The following is a 19,729-nucleotide window of genomic DNA, read 5'->3' on the forward strand; positions in this document are numbered from 1 at the left end:
CTCTTTCTTCCAACCTGCCACCGTGTGGGGCCCTGCAAGCACGGAGCGCCTTTCCTTCCCCAGTCCGAGCGCTCTGTCCGCCTTGCTGAGGCCGCGTCCCTCAAGCATCGGGTGCGGCCTGCCGGGCCGGGGCCTGTGCTGTCCCTGCGCGCCCTCTGCCCGCCTCTCCGGGGCGATGCTGAGCTGTCCCGGTGCCGCAGGAGCCGCGACAAGCGGACTGCTGTCCCACTCGTGTTCCCTTTCCCGCGCTCCCTCCTCCCCTCAGCGTGCGCGCGGCACCGCCCCCCCCGCCTTCTCGAGCCTTCCGCCGCGCGCCACGCGGTCTCCGTGACGTCATCTCCGTGCGCCCGGGCGGCGCGGCCATGGCGCTGTTCTGCATCAACAGGTACCGGGGGTCCCGCCGCTGCCGAGATCTGTCTCGGGTCGGGACTCGGGCCCGGGTCGGGACTCGGGCCCAGCCTGGGACCGGGTCTGGCTGCGGGAGCAGCTCCCCGGCGTCCCCGCGCACCACGGGCTCGGGTGGGGGGCGCTTGGCTGGCCGGGCCCGGTGCGGGCGGCGGGTGCCTGAGGAGGTTCGCGCCGTTCCAGGTACGGCGGGGATGAGGAGCAGCGGGACGGGGCCGAGGCGGAGAACCGGGCTCGGGTGCTGCTGGAGCGGCTGCAGCAGCAGGCAAGGGCCCGGCAGCTGAAGAAGCGGGAGCAGGCGCAGCCCGAGCAGGATGGAGGCGAACGGGCCGGGGCTGGGCCCGGCGGGGGAAAGAGAAAGAGGAACCAGGGGAGCGAGGGGCGGCCCCGTGCGCAGGCCCGGGGGAAGCTGGAGGAGAAACAGCCCCGCAGCTCTTCCGAGGAAAGGGCGGGCAGCGAGGAGGCAGCAGGTGGCAGCACTGCCTGCAAGAGGAAAAGAGAAAACAGAAGAAAATCCAAAGCGCCGCAAGAGAGAACTGGAACAGGTAACGATAAACTGAGGCTGTAGGATTTCACTTCATTGTGGTCAACAGTTCTCAACAGAGAAACAGACATAATTTGCCCTTCGAGTAACTTGCCGAATTTGCGTGGTGATAAATGTTGCTTTCCTGTGCTTATTATGTCCCCAAAGTAATTCCATTTTTTAGGGGAAAGCCCCATATTGTAAACTTCAAGGATCAGCTTAGTGTAAGGGAAGGAGGGAAGCGTGTCACCTCAGTCTTCAGTTGCCTCCATAGTAACAAAGAAATGTTTGGCGTTTGCACTTGGATTTAGGAAGAAAGAGGAGCTTGGAAGTTGTTGCTTAAGTCCTACATTGTAAAGTGTTCCCTGCATCCCTTTTCTGTAGTACGCTCTGACCTGTAGCTTTATATTCCTGTTATCCAAATTCCAGATTCTGAAGAAGACACCAAACAGCAGGAAAACAGAAGCAACTTGAAGTCTTCTAAAAGGAAGAAGAGGGATGAGGAAACAGAGGCAGCTGAAACAAGGAAGAAAGAGGACAGTGAAAGAGCTGAAGGAAATCAAAGCACAAAGGATGAGCCATCCATAGCAGCCTCAGAGGAGGAAGCAAAACCTCCCCCCTCTAGTCTGGTGGTTCTTGGAGACTATGACAAAAAGCCCGTGCAGAAGGTAACTAGCTTGACTGAGTTTTGATGGTGGCCAGGAAGGAACATGCATATTTATGTATGGCATTGCCTGTTTGATGGCAGGAATGCTTTATTATTCTACTTTCCTTCACCTCAGGTTCAGCCCTTCTTGCCACAGTGGCTTGCTCAACCCAAACTAGTGCAAAAACGTATCAAGGATAACCTAGTTCCAGTCGGAGATGTCCCAGGAATTCATCCCCGGCTGTTGAAAAAGCTGCAGATGAATGGGATACAGTCCTTTTTTCCAGGTACCTTGATCGTGCTTTTATGTCTTTCTAAACTGACTTAGATAGTTCCTGCAGTCTCTTGCTGTGTGTCTTATGTAGTTAGTGAAGTAAAACATAAAACCAAGTTTAGTGCATCAAACTGATCGTACCAGTTTTAACAATTTAATTTCAAAGCTTTATCTAAGCTGAGTAATTGAAGTCTGTTATCTGGTCATAAATGTAGCTCCACAAAATATGGTGGCTTGAAGTAACAGCTTGACTTACTCCAGCGCCTATAGGTGGTGTGCATTTTGCTCCTCGGCAGATAAGGCTGCGTTGCTGTGTTGCATGTTCTGTGTTGATGAAAGAGTAGTTCGTATTTCAAAGAAACGACGCTTACAGACAGATATTCACAGATTTTAAATCTGTCCAGTGCCATCCTACCGTAAGAACAAGGAGACAGGTGTGAGTTGAAACCAACGTTTAACAGAGTAACGTCCTAGCTGAGCATGAGAAGTAGCTGAATTCATGGAGGGGGAAACCTTCGTATTCAGTGCTGAGCTCCCGGGAGTGTACAAGAGCCAGGCAAAAACCGATAGTGTCTCTTTTAACAACTGGTTTTGATTTCTTCCTCTCTCATGTCTATAGCAACAGCAGCACAGATGTGAAGACAGATTCATTGTGTATAACTGCTTGTCTGGATGCACTGGGTTTAGCCCAGTTGACTCGGTAATTAATGTTTGTTTCTGTGTTCGTTCAGTGCAGGCAGAGGTGATTCCTGCCATTCTCCAGAGCGCATCCAATGGGTATTTGATGGGGCAGGGAGGATATCGCCCCAAAGACATCTGTGTCTCAGCACCCACTGGCAGTGGTAAAACCCTGTCTTTTGTCATACCCATAGTCCAGGTGAGTTCATGCCCAGTGAAATACCTGTTGGGAAGGTGCTGGGGTTGCTTTTGTTCAAGCAAAACCTGAACTTAGAAGTAGGTCAAAAAGCTAAGGAATTTGTGGCTGCAAAGCAGCAGGTTTTTATCTCAGAGTTGAGGGAGCTGTATGAGTCCCCTTCATCTCAGCATCCCACTCCATTTCTCAGATAAGCTTAGCATGAGGACTTGGGAGGGTAAAATGGAGACATAAAATTCCATGGGGATGTATCAAGCCCATCTCTTCTTGCTAGGTTAGATACCAGAACCCTCTTCTCTCCCCGTTGCCTTCAGGGACTCATTTGGCCTCTGTTTTGGCAGGTTCTGCTAGATCGAGTAGTTTGCCAAGTACGAGCTCTGGTTGTTCTGCCCACCAAAGAACTGGCACAGCAGGTATGTGGCTCCTCACCTCCCTGAGCAGAGCTGGGCCGACGGAGGGGCTGGTGCAGTCCAGACTTGGCTGTTCTGTGAGGGAGGTTGAAGACCCATCAGTGGGTTTGATGTTAGTGGAATGGAATGTATTACTTTAACCAATTTTTGTTCTGGCTAACCAAGTGCATCTCTTTTCAGGTGAGTAAAGTGTTCAACATTTACACTGACGGGACAGGTCTGAAGGTTGTTCTGATTACTGGCCAGAAATCTTTTGCAAAGGAGCAGGAAATGCTTGTGCAGAAAAAGTAGGTTAAAAAGTCTTTTGATAAAGTTTAAAGATATCGTAAACTATTTAATCTCAGTAAGTAGAAGGTCAAAATACAGGCAGCTGTGTCATGCTATCTTGCAATAATTATTAGATTTTGGGGTTCTTGATGAGCTGAGTAGAGTGCAAATGTTAACCTTTTATACCCACAGGTACAAAGGAGTGTTAAGAGATTTTGCTGCAACTAAGCTTTTTTTATAAGAGCAATGAAGAATTATGTTTTTTATTTAAAATTAGGGGTTAGTGTCCAGCACTGCCTTTGCATGCCTCGCAAAGTAAAGCACATATTCGAATTATATTATTTCTCAGTTAAGTAAATAGTAGGAAAATCTGAAGGTCTGCTGACCAGCGATCTTGGTTACATGCTTTACAGTGTAGGGAGAAACTTACTGATGGGCTGGTTGTTCTTTCAGAGTGACAGGCTACTGCAGCCTAGCTGATATTATTGTGGCTACGCCAGGGCGGCTCACAGATCATATCAACCAGACCCCGGGGTTCAGCCTGACGCAGCTTCGCTTCCTGGTGAGTTGACTCCACAGGTCTCCCATCTTAGTGTGAGGTCTGTTACAGCTGTAGTTCCTGCTTTGTTCTTGCATGGTAGATAAATAATCTCTGTTGTATGGACCTGGTCTCCAGAATCCTCAGGCAACAGTCTCGAGATGTTTCATTCCAACTCGTGACACCCAAGTATCTGCCCACTGCCCCTTCTCTCTTAGCCTCTTGCAAACACAAACTCAAAGCCCTGTTGGTCAAGATCTGATTAAATTATCAGACTGCAGTAGTTTCCACCATATGAGAGTCTGTGCAGAAACAGAGTTGCAATCTTATTTAGGATATGGAGGTTTGTATCTCTTATTGGGAGACAGGGATTAGGTTCATGTGCAGATGAACTTGTCTGTAGTTTGAATGTCAGGCTGGCTACCGAGTCACTGAAATAAAAGCAAAGTTCAGTTTTGGGGTAGAAACTTCTGCCTTCATTTGATAATGATAATATTACAAAAAGAAAATAGAAGTTGCCCAGTGCCAGGCAGCATTTAACAAGTAGCGGCTTTTGTCTTTGTGTATCAGATCGTGGATGAAGCTGACCGTATGATTGATGACATGCACCAGAACTGCCTGAACCAAATTGTCAAAGCTGCGTTCCAAATGGAAAATGGCTCTGGCTCCAACACGCTTTTTCAAAGGACCAAACCAGGGCCTATAACAGCAGCCAGGTAAGTTGCCAGATGTGTTTCTTTGGATGGGTAGCTCAGACATCAGCACTTAGATGCCACTGCTCTGCTTTACGCTGCTCCCTCAATGGCACTCCCAAAACTTGCTCACTCTGAGAAATGTCTGCCCAAGCCAGGCAGCTGCTTTTGCAAAGCTTGAAAAAGACAGTGAAGAGGTGATACTAGAGGATGTCTCCTAGACCAAAGCCTCAGTATTGTATTCTCCAGGCTTTCCTGAAGCAGGTTAAAGGAGCATCAAAAGAAGGCGCAGATATTGCAAGTCAGTGATTCACTTGCATAGTGACTCTAGTAATGCCCTCTGGCAAGCTGAGTAATGGATGTGAAGGAAAACTGTTGGAATGATCAGGATAAGAGCATCAAAAAGAGTTAATTGCTTCCCTCATAATATCATATGAAGGCACTTGTGGAGGAACTGCTTTGCCCCATCCTCAAAGCTCAGTTTCCTTGTGCTGTTTATTTCAGCTCCTGCTATCCTCAGATACCCTTACAGAAACTCCTGTTTTCAGCCACGCTCACCCAGGACCCGGAAAAACTGCAGCAGCTGAACTTATTCCAGCCTCGCCTCTTCACGTCTGTCTATTCTGAGAAGAAAAGTCTTGGGGAGGGAGCAGAGACTGAACAAGACACTAAATACACACTCCCCGAGGGGCTATCGGTAGGTATGACATTAATTCTCCTGTATAAATTATACTTGAAGATTTGTTTAACTCTGAATTATCTTTTCTGGTTTTACCCTATAAAAAAATAAGCCTTCCCTACAATTCCTTGCATTACAGAGGTGCCGAGTGAAAGTGGGTTTGGGGGTATTTATTATCCATAGACCTCTACTTTTGCACATTTGTTTTTATTACTTAAGTGTTCATTTGGTTAAGACTGGATTGCTTTTTTTTAATTAAAACTTTCTTCATGCAGAATTAAGTTCACCAACAATGGGGAAGGGAGGTATGAAGTAATGTAGTACCGCTTTCCAGCTGTCCCTATGTATAACATGCATTTCAAGGCACATAGCTACAGGTCACTGCGCAGACAAGAACGCAGCGTGTGTTGTTACTTGCTATGGAGAAGCGCAAACAGAAAAGCCCAGGTCTCCCGTCTCCACTTTGTGCTGTTTCCTCCATGACTTGTTCTAAAGGGGGTGGCGTTGTAGACTCTGCTATTGCTGCTATTAGTTGTAAAACATCCAAGCCTATGTGGGTCATGGAAACTTAATGGTTTTCAGAGTAAGACATCTTTGGCAAGAGGTAACTTTTGTCTCTGAACTTCTTTCCTGTCGCCTGCAGCAATGTTATGTGCCTTGTGACCTGAATTCCAAGCCTTTGCTCCTCTTGCATTTCATGCTGACAATGAAATTTAGCCGCGTGTTGTGCTTTACCAACTCCAGAGAAGCTTCTCACAGGTGAATATAAAAATGAGATCACTCTAGTAGGTACCTGTCAGGTAATGTTACAGAGTAATGAAGTGACTGTTTCTATCCCACTTACCTGCAGATTGTTCCTGCTGGTTCAAGCCTTTGGTAGAATCACTGTGGCTGAATTTTCTTCTCGGTTATCTCCGAATGAGAGACAGAGAACCATGAAGGAATTTGAGCAAGGCAAAATACAACTGTGAGTGTCTTAAATTAGTTTCCCGTATGTTGTTCAACATAGGATATTTCCAGTGTAAAAAACTAGGTAGAACCAAGAACACAGTTAATAGGGATCCCCTGTAAAACAGGGCATGCAGGAAGCAGTTTATAGAGTGCACGTGAGACTTGGACTTGGGACTTTTGAATTGTTCACCCTGCATGTAATTTGGACTTCTCTAATGTAGCTGTAATCTGAATTGCTGATCGTTATTTTATAACAAGCAGTAAATTTAACTGCTTGTTCATATAGTTGTCCAAAACACATACAGTTCTGTGAATCTCAAGTTTAATGTGTGTACTTGGGGTCTGGCACTTACTGGAAGAAAATGGATTTTGGTGCTGGAACTATATATAGTATTAGTGCTTCCTGCCAAAGAAATCTCTGATCAGACTGGCATCCAGATTTACTTCTATCCGTGTGTTTGCCTTGCTTTGTGATCTTGGTAGCTGTGTGGAACTGTATCTGAGAAGAAGGTCAATATTTATTTTCTGGATTTTTTTCTTTTTTAAATCCAAACCCTGTGTTTATTTCCTCCTTGACTACTGTAATTTCACACCTCTCTGTCTGTATTCAGTGCCCTTATGGAATGTTCATATAGCTACGGGTGTGTAACATCCAGTGTGGTGGGAACTGTTTCGGTGTCAAGTGCGTAGAGAACCTGGAAACAGTAGCTTCTCATGCACGGCAGTAGGTGACAAGACTGTTGATGCTCCGGGGTCTGCGGGCAGCTAATGGTGCCCGGGACAGCAAGGAGTGTCTTAGTGCTGCTGCCGTGCTCCGCGGCCACAGGGAGATTAGTGAGAGTTGTGCTGTGTGTGTGCTTGTGTGTGTGTGTAGTGCAAGAGATGTTATCTGACAATGACTATATATATATATACATTTAAAACCAGGTTAATCAGCACAGATGCCACTGCACGAGGGATCGACATTAAAGGAGTGAATTATGTAATAAACTATGATGCGCCACAGTTCATCAGGACGTATATTCACCGGTAAGACAACTGGGAACAACAGGAAGATGTTTGAGCTTGGTTTACTTTGAAATATTTAGCAAAAGTGACGTGCATTTAAAAGGGTTTTTAGCTTTGCAGTTTTTTACTTTAATATGCAAATAGCTTTCTAATAAAAATTAAGTTTGTAGCATCACCAATGTATTGCAGTATTGAAATGGAGAACTAGCACCCTATTTTGGAAAATGTATTTTACAGGAGCTAGAAATACTGTCCTGGACAGAATCACATGCTGGGTTTCTAGATGATCAGAAAACTGCAGCAGCTCAGCAGCTATAAATGAGCCCTGGCAATGTTCATCCTGTGCGACACGTGGCCAGTCCTGCTGTGCTGGCCTTAAAAAACTCAGACTTTCTTAACTCTGGAGAATTTCAGAATCGGACTCTTGGAGGTGATAGCGGCAGTGACCAAATGGCTAAACTGACCTGATGCTACTTTTTGTGTTTTCAGAGTTGGAAGAACAGCTCGTGCAGGAGAAGTGGGTGTCGCTTTCAGCTTGGTCCTTAGAATTCAGGTGCGAACTTGGTGGGGGATTTGTTTGATCAGGGTGCATGGAGGGGTGTAAGGAAGGTAAGGTTCATAGTGCTTCCCACCTTTCCCAGCCAGCTGAGCTCTGGACTTGGAGACCTCAGGTGTTTCCTGACTAGGCAGCACATTCCAAAACGTGCTCGTTTTCTAGCTGATGGGAGTGGGATGTCTCATCTCCCGTGTCGGTTTTGTTTCGCAGGAGCGTAGGTTTCTGCGGATGTTGAAGGATGCCGGCATCCGAGACGTAAAGAAGCACCCAGTGAAGGGCAACTCATTAAAGCCGCTGGTGCAGCAATATGAGGAAGCTCTGTGTAAGCTTGAGAAGACAGTCAAGGTAATTGAAATGGGGGTGAAGATTAAAAAAACAAAAATCAAACTACAGCTTGCAGTTTATTGCAAGTCATGGCTAGCACAGGTGTTACTATCCAGGATCCTTTTACTGAGACATTTACATTGCAGTGTGTGGGCAGTGGTTTTGGGTGCATCATTACTCAGAAAGGGTGGGGAGGGCAGAAAGATCTTTTCTGTTAAAAGAAAGGTAGGCAGCATCCCTGGAGGTATTTGAAAGATGTGTAAACATGGCACTTAAGGACATGGTTTAGTGGTGGACTTAGCAGTGCTGGATTTACGGTTGGACTCGATCTTGAGGGTCTTTTCCAACCTAAATGATTCTATGGTTCTGTTCTATGGTTCGTGGTGTTTCCTTTTCTGCCTTTCTTGGTACCTTTGGATCTGGGATCTTGGCAGCTACCCAGAGGCAGGCGAATAAAATGCAGAAATGGAACCTGTTGTCATTACAGAGTTCATGCTGACTAGAAGTTGGGTATTCCAGGCCAGGAAAGCATTTTTAGCTGGCCCTCCTTTATACACGAGTGGGAAGGCTGGGAGCTTTCAGACAAAAGCAGGGGCAACATTTAACTTGCCAAATGGGTGGACTAGGGTTCCATAATAGACTGTGCTGTATGATTTGTCAGGTGTTCTGTTCTCCAGTTGAATATCTGCTCTTGAAAATGATGATTTTGAGTTGCAGACTAGCAGTGTTTGAGAACTGGAGCAGAAAGGATTATTAAATTGTCCCATTGCTTCCCCAAAGTCCCTCCTGTGTGACTCTGAGACAAGCGCATCTTCAGTCACCTTCTCAACTTTAATTTTGAACAGAACGAGCGAGCACAGAAACGAGCCTGAATGAATGGAAGCTGAGGTGGTCGTGCTTTGTGGCGCTGAAGCAGCTGAGCAGGATCTGTCACAGACTGCTACCCAGCATGGCAAGGAGACATGGTCCCGGAATGGTCTACTCCTCAGCCTTATCATATCTGAAGTCGGCTGTTACACGTTGTCTTCCCCTTTCAAGAACAATGTGAACAGAGTTCAGTAACTGTCTTTAAAAAAAAAAAGAAAGATACAGTTATCTCAAAGAGGACCTGGCATCATGTACTGGCACGTGTGAAACCACCACCATGGAGCTGCTACGCAGCTCTGGAGCAGGGGCCTGATGGAGCTGCTGCTCTCCAGAGGTGCGGGCTGTGAGACGGCTCCTGGTTCTGTCTGACGGCACAAGCAGCTCTACCTGCAAATGCATGAACACCTGCACGGTGCCCACAGCAGGGTTGATTGGTGAGCTGCTCTAGGCTAAAGTCATTGCAACTTTTAAATAGATGATATATATATTTTTAAAACAGTGTCTAATAAAGATTCTTGGGTACAAGGATGGAGATAGTGTTGAAAGGATTTTTCACTTGTATAGTTTTGTGCTTTTCTTGGTATTTCCTTGCCTATGTTGTTTCAACTTTCAGTACCAGCAGGTATTATTAAGTGTTAGATGGGTGTTAATGCAGGCTAAAATGTCTGATGTTGAAGGTGAATATACTGGGCTTGGCTAGTATCACTGCAAGCCAAAACTCTGTATTTGACACACACCACTGCCTATTTTTAGCTGCCCTGGTAGAATGCTTAAAGCTACAGCATAGCTGGAGCCTGCAACTGCCCTCCGAGATCTTCAGCAGGAAACGGTCCAGCTCTGGCTTAATACTTAGTAAAATAAACATACACCAGCATTAGCAATATGTTATCTGGGCAAGTTGGAGGGATAGGTGTCAGGAAGGGTGGTTGCGTCTTGTAAAGATAGGAGTACCGTGTGGTTTTACAGCAGGGAGGTAGCGTGTGTCTGCCCATTGCATAACTCAGGCAGTTTTTGTGTGTCCTGGGCAGGTGCCAGAATAACAGAAACTAAAGGTTCTCTTACGCAAGAGCTGCGCATGTCCATGAACCAAGCACAGATTTACCTCGCCTGCACTTCTATTGATTTAGCCTAACTTTGACTTTGCTTATCACTAAGCTCCCTGGGCAGTTGCGAAGCCGAGCCCAAGTTCAAACACGAGCTGGCAGAGCTCGCTTGGAACTTTGAATCCGCATCTCCCCTGTTCTTTGAAACCACCGAGCACAGCCCTGCCCGCCCCTCCGGCCGGAGCCCTCCCGCTCCCTGCCGGAGCCCTCCCACTCCCGGCCGCGTCCCTTGGGCCAAGACCCGCGGTGGGGCAGCCCCGGGGCCAAGACCCGCGGTGGGGCCGGGCCGGGCCGGTAGCGCGGTGGGGCAGCCCCGGGGCGGCGGCTCCGCCCCGCGGGAGGGGCCGGTGCTGCCACAAGAGCGCGGGGCCGGTGCCCGGAGCGGGTCCGGAGCGGTGCAAGCGGCAGCAGCAGGATGGGGCTGGAGCTGTACCTGGACCTGCTCTCGCAGCCCTGCCGGGCGGTCTACATCTTCGCCCGCAGCAACAACATCCCCTTCGAGTTCAAGCACGTGGACCTGTTGAAGGGTGAGTGGGGCAGAGGGATGGTGGGGCGGTGGGGTTCTCTGCACCTCGGGGACCCCCAGCTGCTCCCCTCGTCACTGTGCACAGACCTGTGGGGACCCTGGGCTCCCCTCGCAGAGCCGCAGGTGGAACCCGGTGACTCAATTGGCCCCATGGGTGTGAGATGCTGCAAGAGGACGGGGTGGCCCTGCAGCTGTAGAGGGCTCTTGATGTTAAAGTGAAAGCAGGACCTAATTTCCTAAGGAAACCCCGATTTTTGACTAGTAGTCTCAGTGCTCTGAGACAAATGTGAGACCAAGTCCTCTGCAACAAATGTGACTCTTCAAAGGTTTGGAATGACTTTTATATCGGCCCCACTCCAGTGGAAAAAGAGTCTCCACAGAAAGCACTGCTTTTCAGAGAAGCGCTCAGGATGGGATAGATCTGAGGCTATTCCGTGTTTACATGGGAGACAAAAAGCAGCAGAGGTAGGACGTTCATGTGTGGGTAAGGACAGCAGAGCTGTGCCATTTGTGCTCTCTAATTCAACTTAGAAAACTTCGGACTCTGGTAAGCAACAGCGCTTGCTGCAGAGCAGCTTGTCTCCTCTTAGCAGGGATTAACAGGGGTGACAGGGATCTGAACACTGAGAAGTGAAGAAGGGAAGGTGGTTTGGTTTGTATTAAAACCAACTGCTAATTGTTAGGAGCCTGCCTGAGAGGAAGTGTGTGTTTTCACCAAAGGATACCCAAAGATCTGTATCTTCTTCCTGTGTAACTGAAGCTGGTAAAAGTTATCCTTCAGCATTTCCAGAGCTCTGCTGGGTTTGAAATCAAGGTAATGAACTAGGCACAGAAACAGCACATAATACTTAAAAACAATGAAAGGTGAGAAGGTTCCTGGGGCTAAAACTGATAAAGGAATGAAAAAGGCTCCAGCCTGTGACTCAAAGAAACCTGAGGCATGTTGTGGTTCCATCTCTGGGCGTTCCCCTGCACATCGTAGCTGTGTATTGTTGCACCTTACCATGGCTTTCTTATGACTTGTCTTGGTAGGAAAAACTGTTGCTACTGTTTGTAGCTGGGGACAGGCTCATCTAGTGTTCTTCCCCTTCTTCCCCAATAAATAAGCACTTGTGGTGAGACTTGTGCAAAGAGAGGAGACCAGCAGGCAAGAAGAATGGAACAACTGAAATAATAGTATCAGGGAACTGAGAGGAAGGAAAGTTAATTAAATCACAGTTTCCCAGAGATCTGCGTCCTGTGGCATCAGTGCTTGTTTTGGTCAGGGGAATTAAGGTGTGTAATTTGGCTCATGGGAATGCTAGAGGTACATCCCATTCCTGCAGTGTGTGCTCACCCCGCCATGGGGACACGCTGGGGGTTCCTGCAGCTGGGTCAGCTCAGCATCCAGCTGCTCGGCAGGTGGGTACGGGCACGCCGCCCCCAAATGAGCACACACCCGTGGATACGGCCCCAGGACCTGTCACTGCATGGGGTGTAAGGACCAGGTGAGAGAAAATGTGCTCGGATCTGAGCTGGCGAGTTAAATGTGCTCCCTCCAGAGAAGCTCGTGGGCTACTGGCAGGGTAAGTCTCCAGGAAATGGGTGGAAAGAGTGAGAATGGGTGGAAATCACAGGGACACCCAAGGACCTGGAATGTGCACACCGTGTGCAGGGAATGCCAGCGTCGTTCTGAGAGGGGTGGGGGAGATGGGCTGTGAGCCAAGGGACTGGGGAAGAGTCACTAACCACATTTGCCAAGTGCTGGAAGACAGCCTAAAAGCAAACTCAAATCCGTATTTGCTGTGATAAAGGATATGCAAAACTTGCATGAAGAGCTGATTGATAGATCTATAATAAAGTACCCATGGCTTTATATGGAATCACTAAAATCACCTGAGGAGTAAAAGAAGAGTTTAGTATAAGTTACATTATCTCCCAGCAAAAAAACCCAAATATCCCTTGCTTTCTCCCAGTCCTTGTGGTTCACATTTCCAATACCCAGCTCCCTGACCTCCGAGGAGCTCGGTGTTCTGTGTGCGTACCAGACAGGTACCTCCAGGCACAAACTTATTGCTGATAAAGCCCTGAGTTGGCAAGTGCTGTTGGTATTAAAGGACTTCTCACCATTCCGACCTCTGTTGAGAGGCGGTTCTGGTATGCAGGCAATAAGCAAGTAAGCAACATCGTAGAGCAAACCCTATATTCACCCTGCGGCACTTTTTGATTGCTAATAGACTTTAACAAGACTGTATTTGTACAATACATCACTGCCAAGCACAACTTCTCATGTCCCTCCGCAGGGCAGCACAGGTTGGAGGAGTTCCAGAAGGTGAATCTCCTGACGCAGGTGCCTGCGTTAAAGGACGGCTCTTTCACCTTAGCAGAGAGGTGAGGCTCAGATAAGCTCCAACCCCTACTGCAGTGTTGTTTTTCCTAACGCTCGGATTCTGCCAGTGAGCTGTTTGCTCTCTGCTGGGACTCCAGCCCTGGTAGTGACTATTATTGGACTCCTTCCTATCTGCTCCACTTGTACATAACATAGACGTGTGTTTCAAGAGCAGCTTTCCATGTAACCCATTCAAACAGCATTGATCGTGGAAAAATCTGTGAGCTGCTGCTTGGAGCTAGCTTGCATGTAAGCAATGTTTCTAAGCCAAAATACCTGTCCTGGTGTCCTCCTGCTCTCTGCCTGCAGCTGGAGGCTGGAGTTCAGTGCAGTAAATCTGATGCTGCTGGATGGCCGGCCAATACAAAGCTCAGATTTGGTACAGACTCAGCCTGTGGCTCATAGTTGCTCAAAAATGTGGATGGAATAACTGTACCAGCAGCCCATATCTGTCTCGCTGGGCTGATGTATTAATATCAGATGATGCTGTCCACGAGCCGCTGGTCAAGCCAGCACAAACTCATGTGCAGTTGTGTGACCTGCACTTCTGCCCAACTCAGATCAGGTTTGTGCTGCTGCTGGTCCAGCAGTGCAAAATCCGGGGGAAGAAGAAAGGATGAGGTGCTTCAGTCTCAGGTGACAGCTCACCAGTCTGCCTTGCTCTCTGGGCAGCATCGCAATCCTCCTGTACCTGGCGCGGAAATTCAAGACTCCTGATCACTGGTACCCGTCTGACCTGCAGCAAAGGGCCAGAGTTGATGAGTACCTGTCCTGGCAGCACACCGCGATTCGTGAGAAGGAGAGCAGTGTGTTCCATCTGAAGGTAAGAGCATCATATACTAAAAACTAAGTGCTAAGAGCTGTGAGTGCAATGGCCCAGGAAGGACCTCCTGTGTGTGCAGGGCACACATGTACAAGCCAAGTGTCAGACAGGAACAAAACTAGATCTGGAACTGACTTGGCTGCTCAGCCAAGCCTAACTGAAGTGTCCTGAGTACCTCATGCTGCAGCCACATCTCTGCATGCACTGCGAGCCAGAGCAGATTTGTCCCGGGTGAGCAGCCAACACCAGTCACAGCTCATTGCCTTCTGCCCAGCTTCATGGGAAAAAAGAACCTCCCACTGGAAAACAAAATGCAGTTGCTTGCTGATGGTTCAGCCTTCCCTGGAAAGGAGACTCCTGTGGCTGAAATTTCAGACTTTCTAGGGAATAGACAAGGGCAGGCATGAAGAAGACGGACATTAATGTTAAAATGCCAACGCAGATCAGCAGCACCAGTTGTTCTCAGGCATGGCGGGTGAGGGATCCTCAGAGGGTGGCAGTGACAGGGAGCAGACTAAGTCTGGAGGGAAACATGTAAAAAGCAACTTTTCCTTCTCCCTGCCAGGTGTTTCTGCCTCTGGTCACCGGCCAGCCGGCCCCTCCAGAGAGCCTGCAACGTGCTATTGAACAGCTGAATGTTGTCCTGAAGCAGTTTGAGGAGAAGTTCTTGCAAGACAAGCCCTTCATTGCAGGCAAAGAGGTCTCCCTGGCAGATCTCGTAGCAGTGGCGGAGCTCATGCAGGTGAGCAATGACCCCAGCCTGTGGGATGTGGACGCTGGGCTGGGGACAGACCAGGCGCAGTGGTGACTGCTGCACCAGCAACCTTTCATGGCAGGTCTTTGTCCCTGCACTTAACTCTTTAGCAGAGTTAAATTTTGTTCCTTTTTGAGTTTAACCATAATTGAGGTTGCCAGGGAACACCTACTTTGGTGAGATAGCATGGACAAAGGTCCTCAGAAAAAAAGATAAATTACAAACTAGGCAGAGAAAGTACAGATATTTGGAAGAGATGTGCTAGTGTGCGTGGACCTCCGTGTTCTGCTTTAGGCAATTAATGGGTTAGCCACAGCAGAGCTCTTCCGCTGCATGTCCCCAGGGCCAGCAGCTGCTGAGGGTGACACCACTTGCTTCCTACGAGCTAAAAACCGGAGATGAACTCCACCTAACGTGACGACTGTCTGCTGCCTTGAGCCAAACACACACTCGCGCTCCAGTCTGCTCCCATCACTGGCCAGTGTGTTGTTTGACTCACTCCCGGGTTCTCCTGCTCTCCCTGCAGCTCATGGGCACCGACCACAACATCTTCGAGGAGAGGCCCAAGTTGGCAGCGTGGCGCAAGCGGGTGGAAGAAGCAGTGGGGAAGCAGCTCTTCCAGGAAGCCCATCAAACACTCTTGAATGTTAAGAACTTGACTGCTGATCAGGTTGCCCCCGAGATGCGGGAGTATATGAAGCAAGAGTTCCTAAAGCTGGTCAAGTGAAATGGTGTAGGCTTTTTGCAGTATTTCAGCATTCCTTCTAAAAATCATACAGAAGCACCATTTCACAAAATGCACTTAAATCACAGCCTTTCCACAACTCAGAAGGGAAAAAACCTACATCTTAGACTGTAGTGAGCTGCTTTCCCCTCTTGGCCACTACAGGTTTCTGAGCTGCAGCCCTATAGGCTTTTCTTTCTTGCTCCAGCATCACTAGATCTGCTTGAGGACAGAGGTGATTTGGTCCATATGTGAACTGGGGACAGTTAGAATTGCCCTTTCCATCCCTGGTTTGAGTTTTCCAGGTCACAGCACTACAAGAAGAGGCAACTGAGGGTATGACAGAGCAGATTTGTCTGAAACAAGTAAAATAATTGAAAGTGGCTTTCACTTTGCAACAAGCTCAGCTGGAAGATTCTTGCTTTTTCAACAGAGGGATGGGTTGTGACCCAGCCCTTGGTGGGGACGCTGCCAGGGCTCTGGGAGCACTTGGCCACTGCCGGCTGCTGCCTCAGCTGTGCGAGTAAAGAGACACAGCACCGTGGAGCAGGGCACTGTGTGGGTACCCATATGAGACCTCCAGCTTCTGGGAAGAATGGGGTTGGTCCCATTAATATATATCCTCAGCCATACACTCATGTCATACTTTATAAAGAACAGCCTTGGCAGCTGAGAAAAGCTGCTTTTCCAGGTGAAGCTGCTGCCAACCCCACGATCTCCCTCTGCAAACCGGATCGGTGCTCTTGGCCTGTCCCCGAGCAGCTTTGTCAGCTGATGGAATCCCTTCAAGCCGGGCTTGACAAGAGCTGCCATGGCTGGGCCAGAGGGAGCTGTGTGATGTCCCAAACGCAGTCAATGTCCCACTGTTGTCCTGTCACATCTGATTCTCCAGTAAAATTAATGATTACATTTACCACTTGTTGTAGCTCTGTCTGGGTTTGTAATCAGGTTTTGAAATGAAGCGGCTACAGATTCTTCCTCCACACCTGTGCAGTGCCCTTCACACCCTCCTGTCCTTGTCCCTCTCCTGCCTTCCTGTCACTGTGACCTCCCATTTCCAGGTACGAGCCATGAGGAGGGTTCCAGTTTGCAGAACTGTTTTTTCCTCCTTGTAAAGCTCTGGTTGTAACTGGAAGTCCGTTTGTCTCTGCTGGCTGGTGACACCATCCCCAGAGCTGGCTGCTTAGTGCTGGGTGTCAGCTTAATGCGAGTCGAGTTATTACCATCCTCAGAAAGGTGAAAGGAGCTGCTCAAACCACTCTCGGACGTCCTTTCAGTTGGACCTTACTGGTTTTGGGGAATGAGCCAGCTGCCTTTTCTGCATTTGTTTCCTGAATAAACCTGCCCTTCAGTTGCAAAGGGCACCATGAACCACAGCTTGCAACACACGTCCCTGCAGGCTGAGCTCAAGCAGACTGGTCCCTTTTACTTTCCGCCTTTCCAACCTGCACGAAATCCTAAACATCAGCAGTGAAAGAACACGCCCCAAAACTCTTGCAGTTTTGGTGTTGACACAGGCAGCAGATATTCATCTTCTTACCTGATTTTAATTGTTAAGTCCGTTGAGGATGGTCTATTGCACTCCAGCCAGCAAAACTGGTGACAGCAGCTTTCTTCTGGCCCCGAGTGTGCTCGCAGGGCTGGTGCCCGAGCAGCAACCCCTGCAGACGCTGCACTGCAGCTCTGCTGTAGCAGCTCGCCAGCAGTGCTACGTCTAAAGAAAATGGCCTGTTTACACTGAACTGCTGACCGCTTCCTTTCTCTATAACCCGCAGCTCCCCACAGCCCCAGCCGGGCTTCTGCGCACGGCTGGAGCAAAACGGGTCCTTTGCTGCCTCACCGACCTGCCCAGCCTCGCCGCACACCCTCCCATGAGCACGTTTGTGCTTCGCCCAACTCCCAGATTCCCAACCCCCAGCTTCTCCCTTTTTTGTTGAGAGCAAACCTCCACCTACCAGCACAATAAGTTCCGCACGCAGCTTCAGTTCCAGTAGAAGCAGAACAGAGAAACCATCAAAACCAAGGGCAAGCCTGAGCTATTGAACACTAAACTTGACAGACCTCAAACAGGTCTTGCTAGCAGAGCCCCCTCCTTGATTCTCATCTCCCTGCAAAACCTCAATATAGGGCTGCTGTGCATGCAAAACTGTTGCATGAGCCAAAGCAAATAAAGGCTCTTTTTTCTTATTTATGGTACTTGCAACACAAGAGCTCCACATAGAGAGTCTTGAGCCAATACTCTTTGTTTGAACAAGGCACAAGTTCCTTAAACGTCACCCATTGTGTGCTCTTGCAAGAACAGCTGTCTTCCAAAACAAGTTGGAACTACATCCAGAGCTCATTGTTACAAAGGGTAAACACACAGCTCGGCTACGGCCTCGGTCCTGCACAGTCAAGGTGACAGGACCAGATTTTACATTGCTTCTCCCATAGTCTCTGTCTGCTCTAAGTAGGTTCACTCACCCAGTGAAGCTGTGTGTGCCATCACCAGAGGCATTTTGGGCCCTTCTGTGCATGCAGGACAAAACACCTCCCAGAGTTGCTCCTCGGATGGCAACAGAGCTGCACAACGGACAAATCTGCCTTGCTGTTTCTTTCACTCTAAACAGCGGAGGTGAGGTATCCTGTCCTTGTACTTTGCCTTCTGTTGTCCCTCCACCTCCCCCATTTTGGTCATTTGTGTCATTTGCCCTTGGCTGGCTCCAGCTCCTAGTTTGGGAGCCCCAAGAGCTGCCTGCCAAAACCCAATGGATTGTGCAAGCGTTTCGTCTGCCTTGGTACAAGGTCTGTTCAGCGTCCACCCCCCTGTCACCTGAGGATGGAGAGAGGTTACAGTGTGCTGTTCTGATCCTATTTCCTCAATTCCTGACAGGGGCTATCTGGAAATGGGTCAGAGCTTGTGATTTCTAGAATAAAATGAAGCTGGCATACACAGAATGGCTGGAATGTTTAAACAAGACATACAGACTGAGACCTTTTCTAAATAATTAAGAAATAAACTGCAAAAACTACTGCATTTTTTCTGTATTCTTCCTGTTTCCAAAAAGCTGATAAGTACAGGGAGGAAAAACAGCCTTTGAGGTGAGGGAGCCCAGTGAGAATACAGTGCTAGAAGCACTAGCCTAGAGCCAAGAATAATGCAATCAAATGCCACATGACATGACCAGATTAAAAAATCTTTTTGGTTGTGTGAGGTCAGCAAATTGGAGAGAAACTTAAGGAAAGAACATTCCAAGAGGCTCACAAAAAAGAGCTTTGAAGTCCAGATAGGACCAATGGATCGACTGAACCATGAATAAAGGCACAAAGTGAACCCACGCTGCTGATCTTGCAACCTACTGCTGAGATCGATAAACTCTTCTCTGTGATTTCTCAGAGGAGGGACATGCAACCACTTGGACGCACAAAGACTTCACAGGCCATACCTGTGCGGAGCCCCACTCACGCTCCTCTTCCTCACTCCCTCAACATTTCAGATTTCTTTGCACAGAAGGAGTTTGACATGAACTCAGGCGCCTGCCCCAGTTTTCTGTGAGCCTTGATCTCCAGCACGTTGGTGCTACATGCAGGTGCTCTGGAGGGTGAACCATATGGCAGGGAACTGAGGGCTGTACACAGCTCCTACCCCTATTCTGGCCAAGAAACTGAAAAAATCTTATTGCACAGTTCTAAGTCTGAATAATGACTCTGAAAATAGGTGTGTGGTGTAGCAGACTCAATATTTCGTGTTGAGATGCAGCCTGTTCACCAGACTCTGGCAGACTGACCAGTCTAAAAATAATCTCCATTCCCAAGGAGTTCTCAGAGCAGAAGTCTTGGCTAAGTGGTAGAAAATGAAGCACCTGAACATGTTCTGGTTTATAATTTATGCAGCTAACGAGCTCCCTGCTCAGTATCCAAACCTTTTCACCACCATTTCTAACGATCCTTCACACAAGTAATAGAGCAACTGCTCCTTCAGTTCCCCGTCCCTGAGGTTCCTGTAGCTCTTTCCAAGGATTTGTGTGTGACACATGAGCTCTCTGGCATGGCACAGATAAAAAGGTGTCAGCTGAGCTGGGGTGGGTTTGACTGGGGGTGACTTTGCTCTGAACAGTTCAGTGACTCTGTCTTCCAGAGTCCCAGAACTCCCTGTACGCCACCAGCACGTCACCTTCCCCAAACCACGCAGCTGTGAAACACCGTGTGCTCCGTGCAAGGCCTTGAATTCAGTCTGAGCTTCTTTAACTCTTCTGCTTGTGCAGAAGTCTGAAATGACAAATACCAGAGAGAGTGGAAAGTCTCTTGGCTGTGATTATGCAGAGGTAATGCCTGCAGAGAAGTCCTCCATACCTCACTGCCATTCAGGGCATCAGCTCACAGTGCTTGGCAGAGGCTACATGACCAAAAAATTATCTTCTGAACTGAAAACCATACC

General features: G+C 48.5%; 2 protein-coding genes across 2 annotated transcripts; both read left to right on the plus strand.

The window, feature by feature from the left end:
• Positions 1–361: 361 nt before the first annotated feature.
• Positions 362–9,453, plus strand: DDX51 (DEAD-box helicase 51). Its single transcript, XM_080355599.1, has 16 exons — positions 362–385; positions 589–950; positions 1,358–1,596; positions 1,711–1,861; positions 2,580–2,725; positions 3,064–3,135; positions 3,313–3,419; positions 3,853–3,961; positions 4,508–4,653; positions 5,134–5,326; positions 5,952–6,067; positions 6,159–6,275; positions 7,187–7,288; positions 7,757–7,820; positions 8,034–8,168; positions 8,993–9,453. The coding sequence occupies exons 1-16, from the start codon at positions 363–365 to the stop codon at positions 9,017–9,019; spliced, it is 2,109 nt and encodes a 702-aa protein (XP_080211725.1). The 5' UTR covers position 362; the 3' UTR covers positions 9,020–9,453.
• A 1,079-nt stretch (positions 9,454–10,532) lies between these two features.
• Positions 10,533–15,467, plus strand: LOC308047015 (glutathione S-transferase theta-1-like; the record flags this gene model as incomplete). Its single annotated transcript, XM_080355220.1, has 5 exons — positions 10,533–10,644; positions 12,926–13,013; positions 13,684–13,834; positions 14,400–14,576; positions 15,115–15,467. The coding sequence occupies 5 exons, from the start codon at positions 10,533–10,535 to the stop codon at positions 15,313–15,315; spliced, it is 729 nt and encodes a 242-aa protein (XP_080211346.1). The 3' UTR covers positions 15,316–15,467.
• Between the last annotated feature and the right edge of the window lie 4,262 nt (positions 15,468–19,729).

The sequence above is a fragment of the Nesoenas mayeri genome (genome assembly GCF_963082525.1).
Source record: "Nesoenas mayeri genome assembly, chromosome: 17".
Lineage (NCBI taxonomy): Eukaryota > Metazoa > Chordata > Aves > Columbiformes > Columbidae > Nesoenas > Nesoenas mayeri.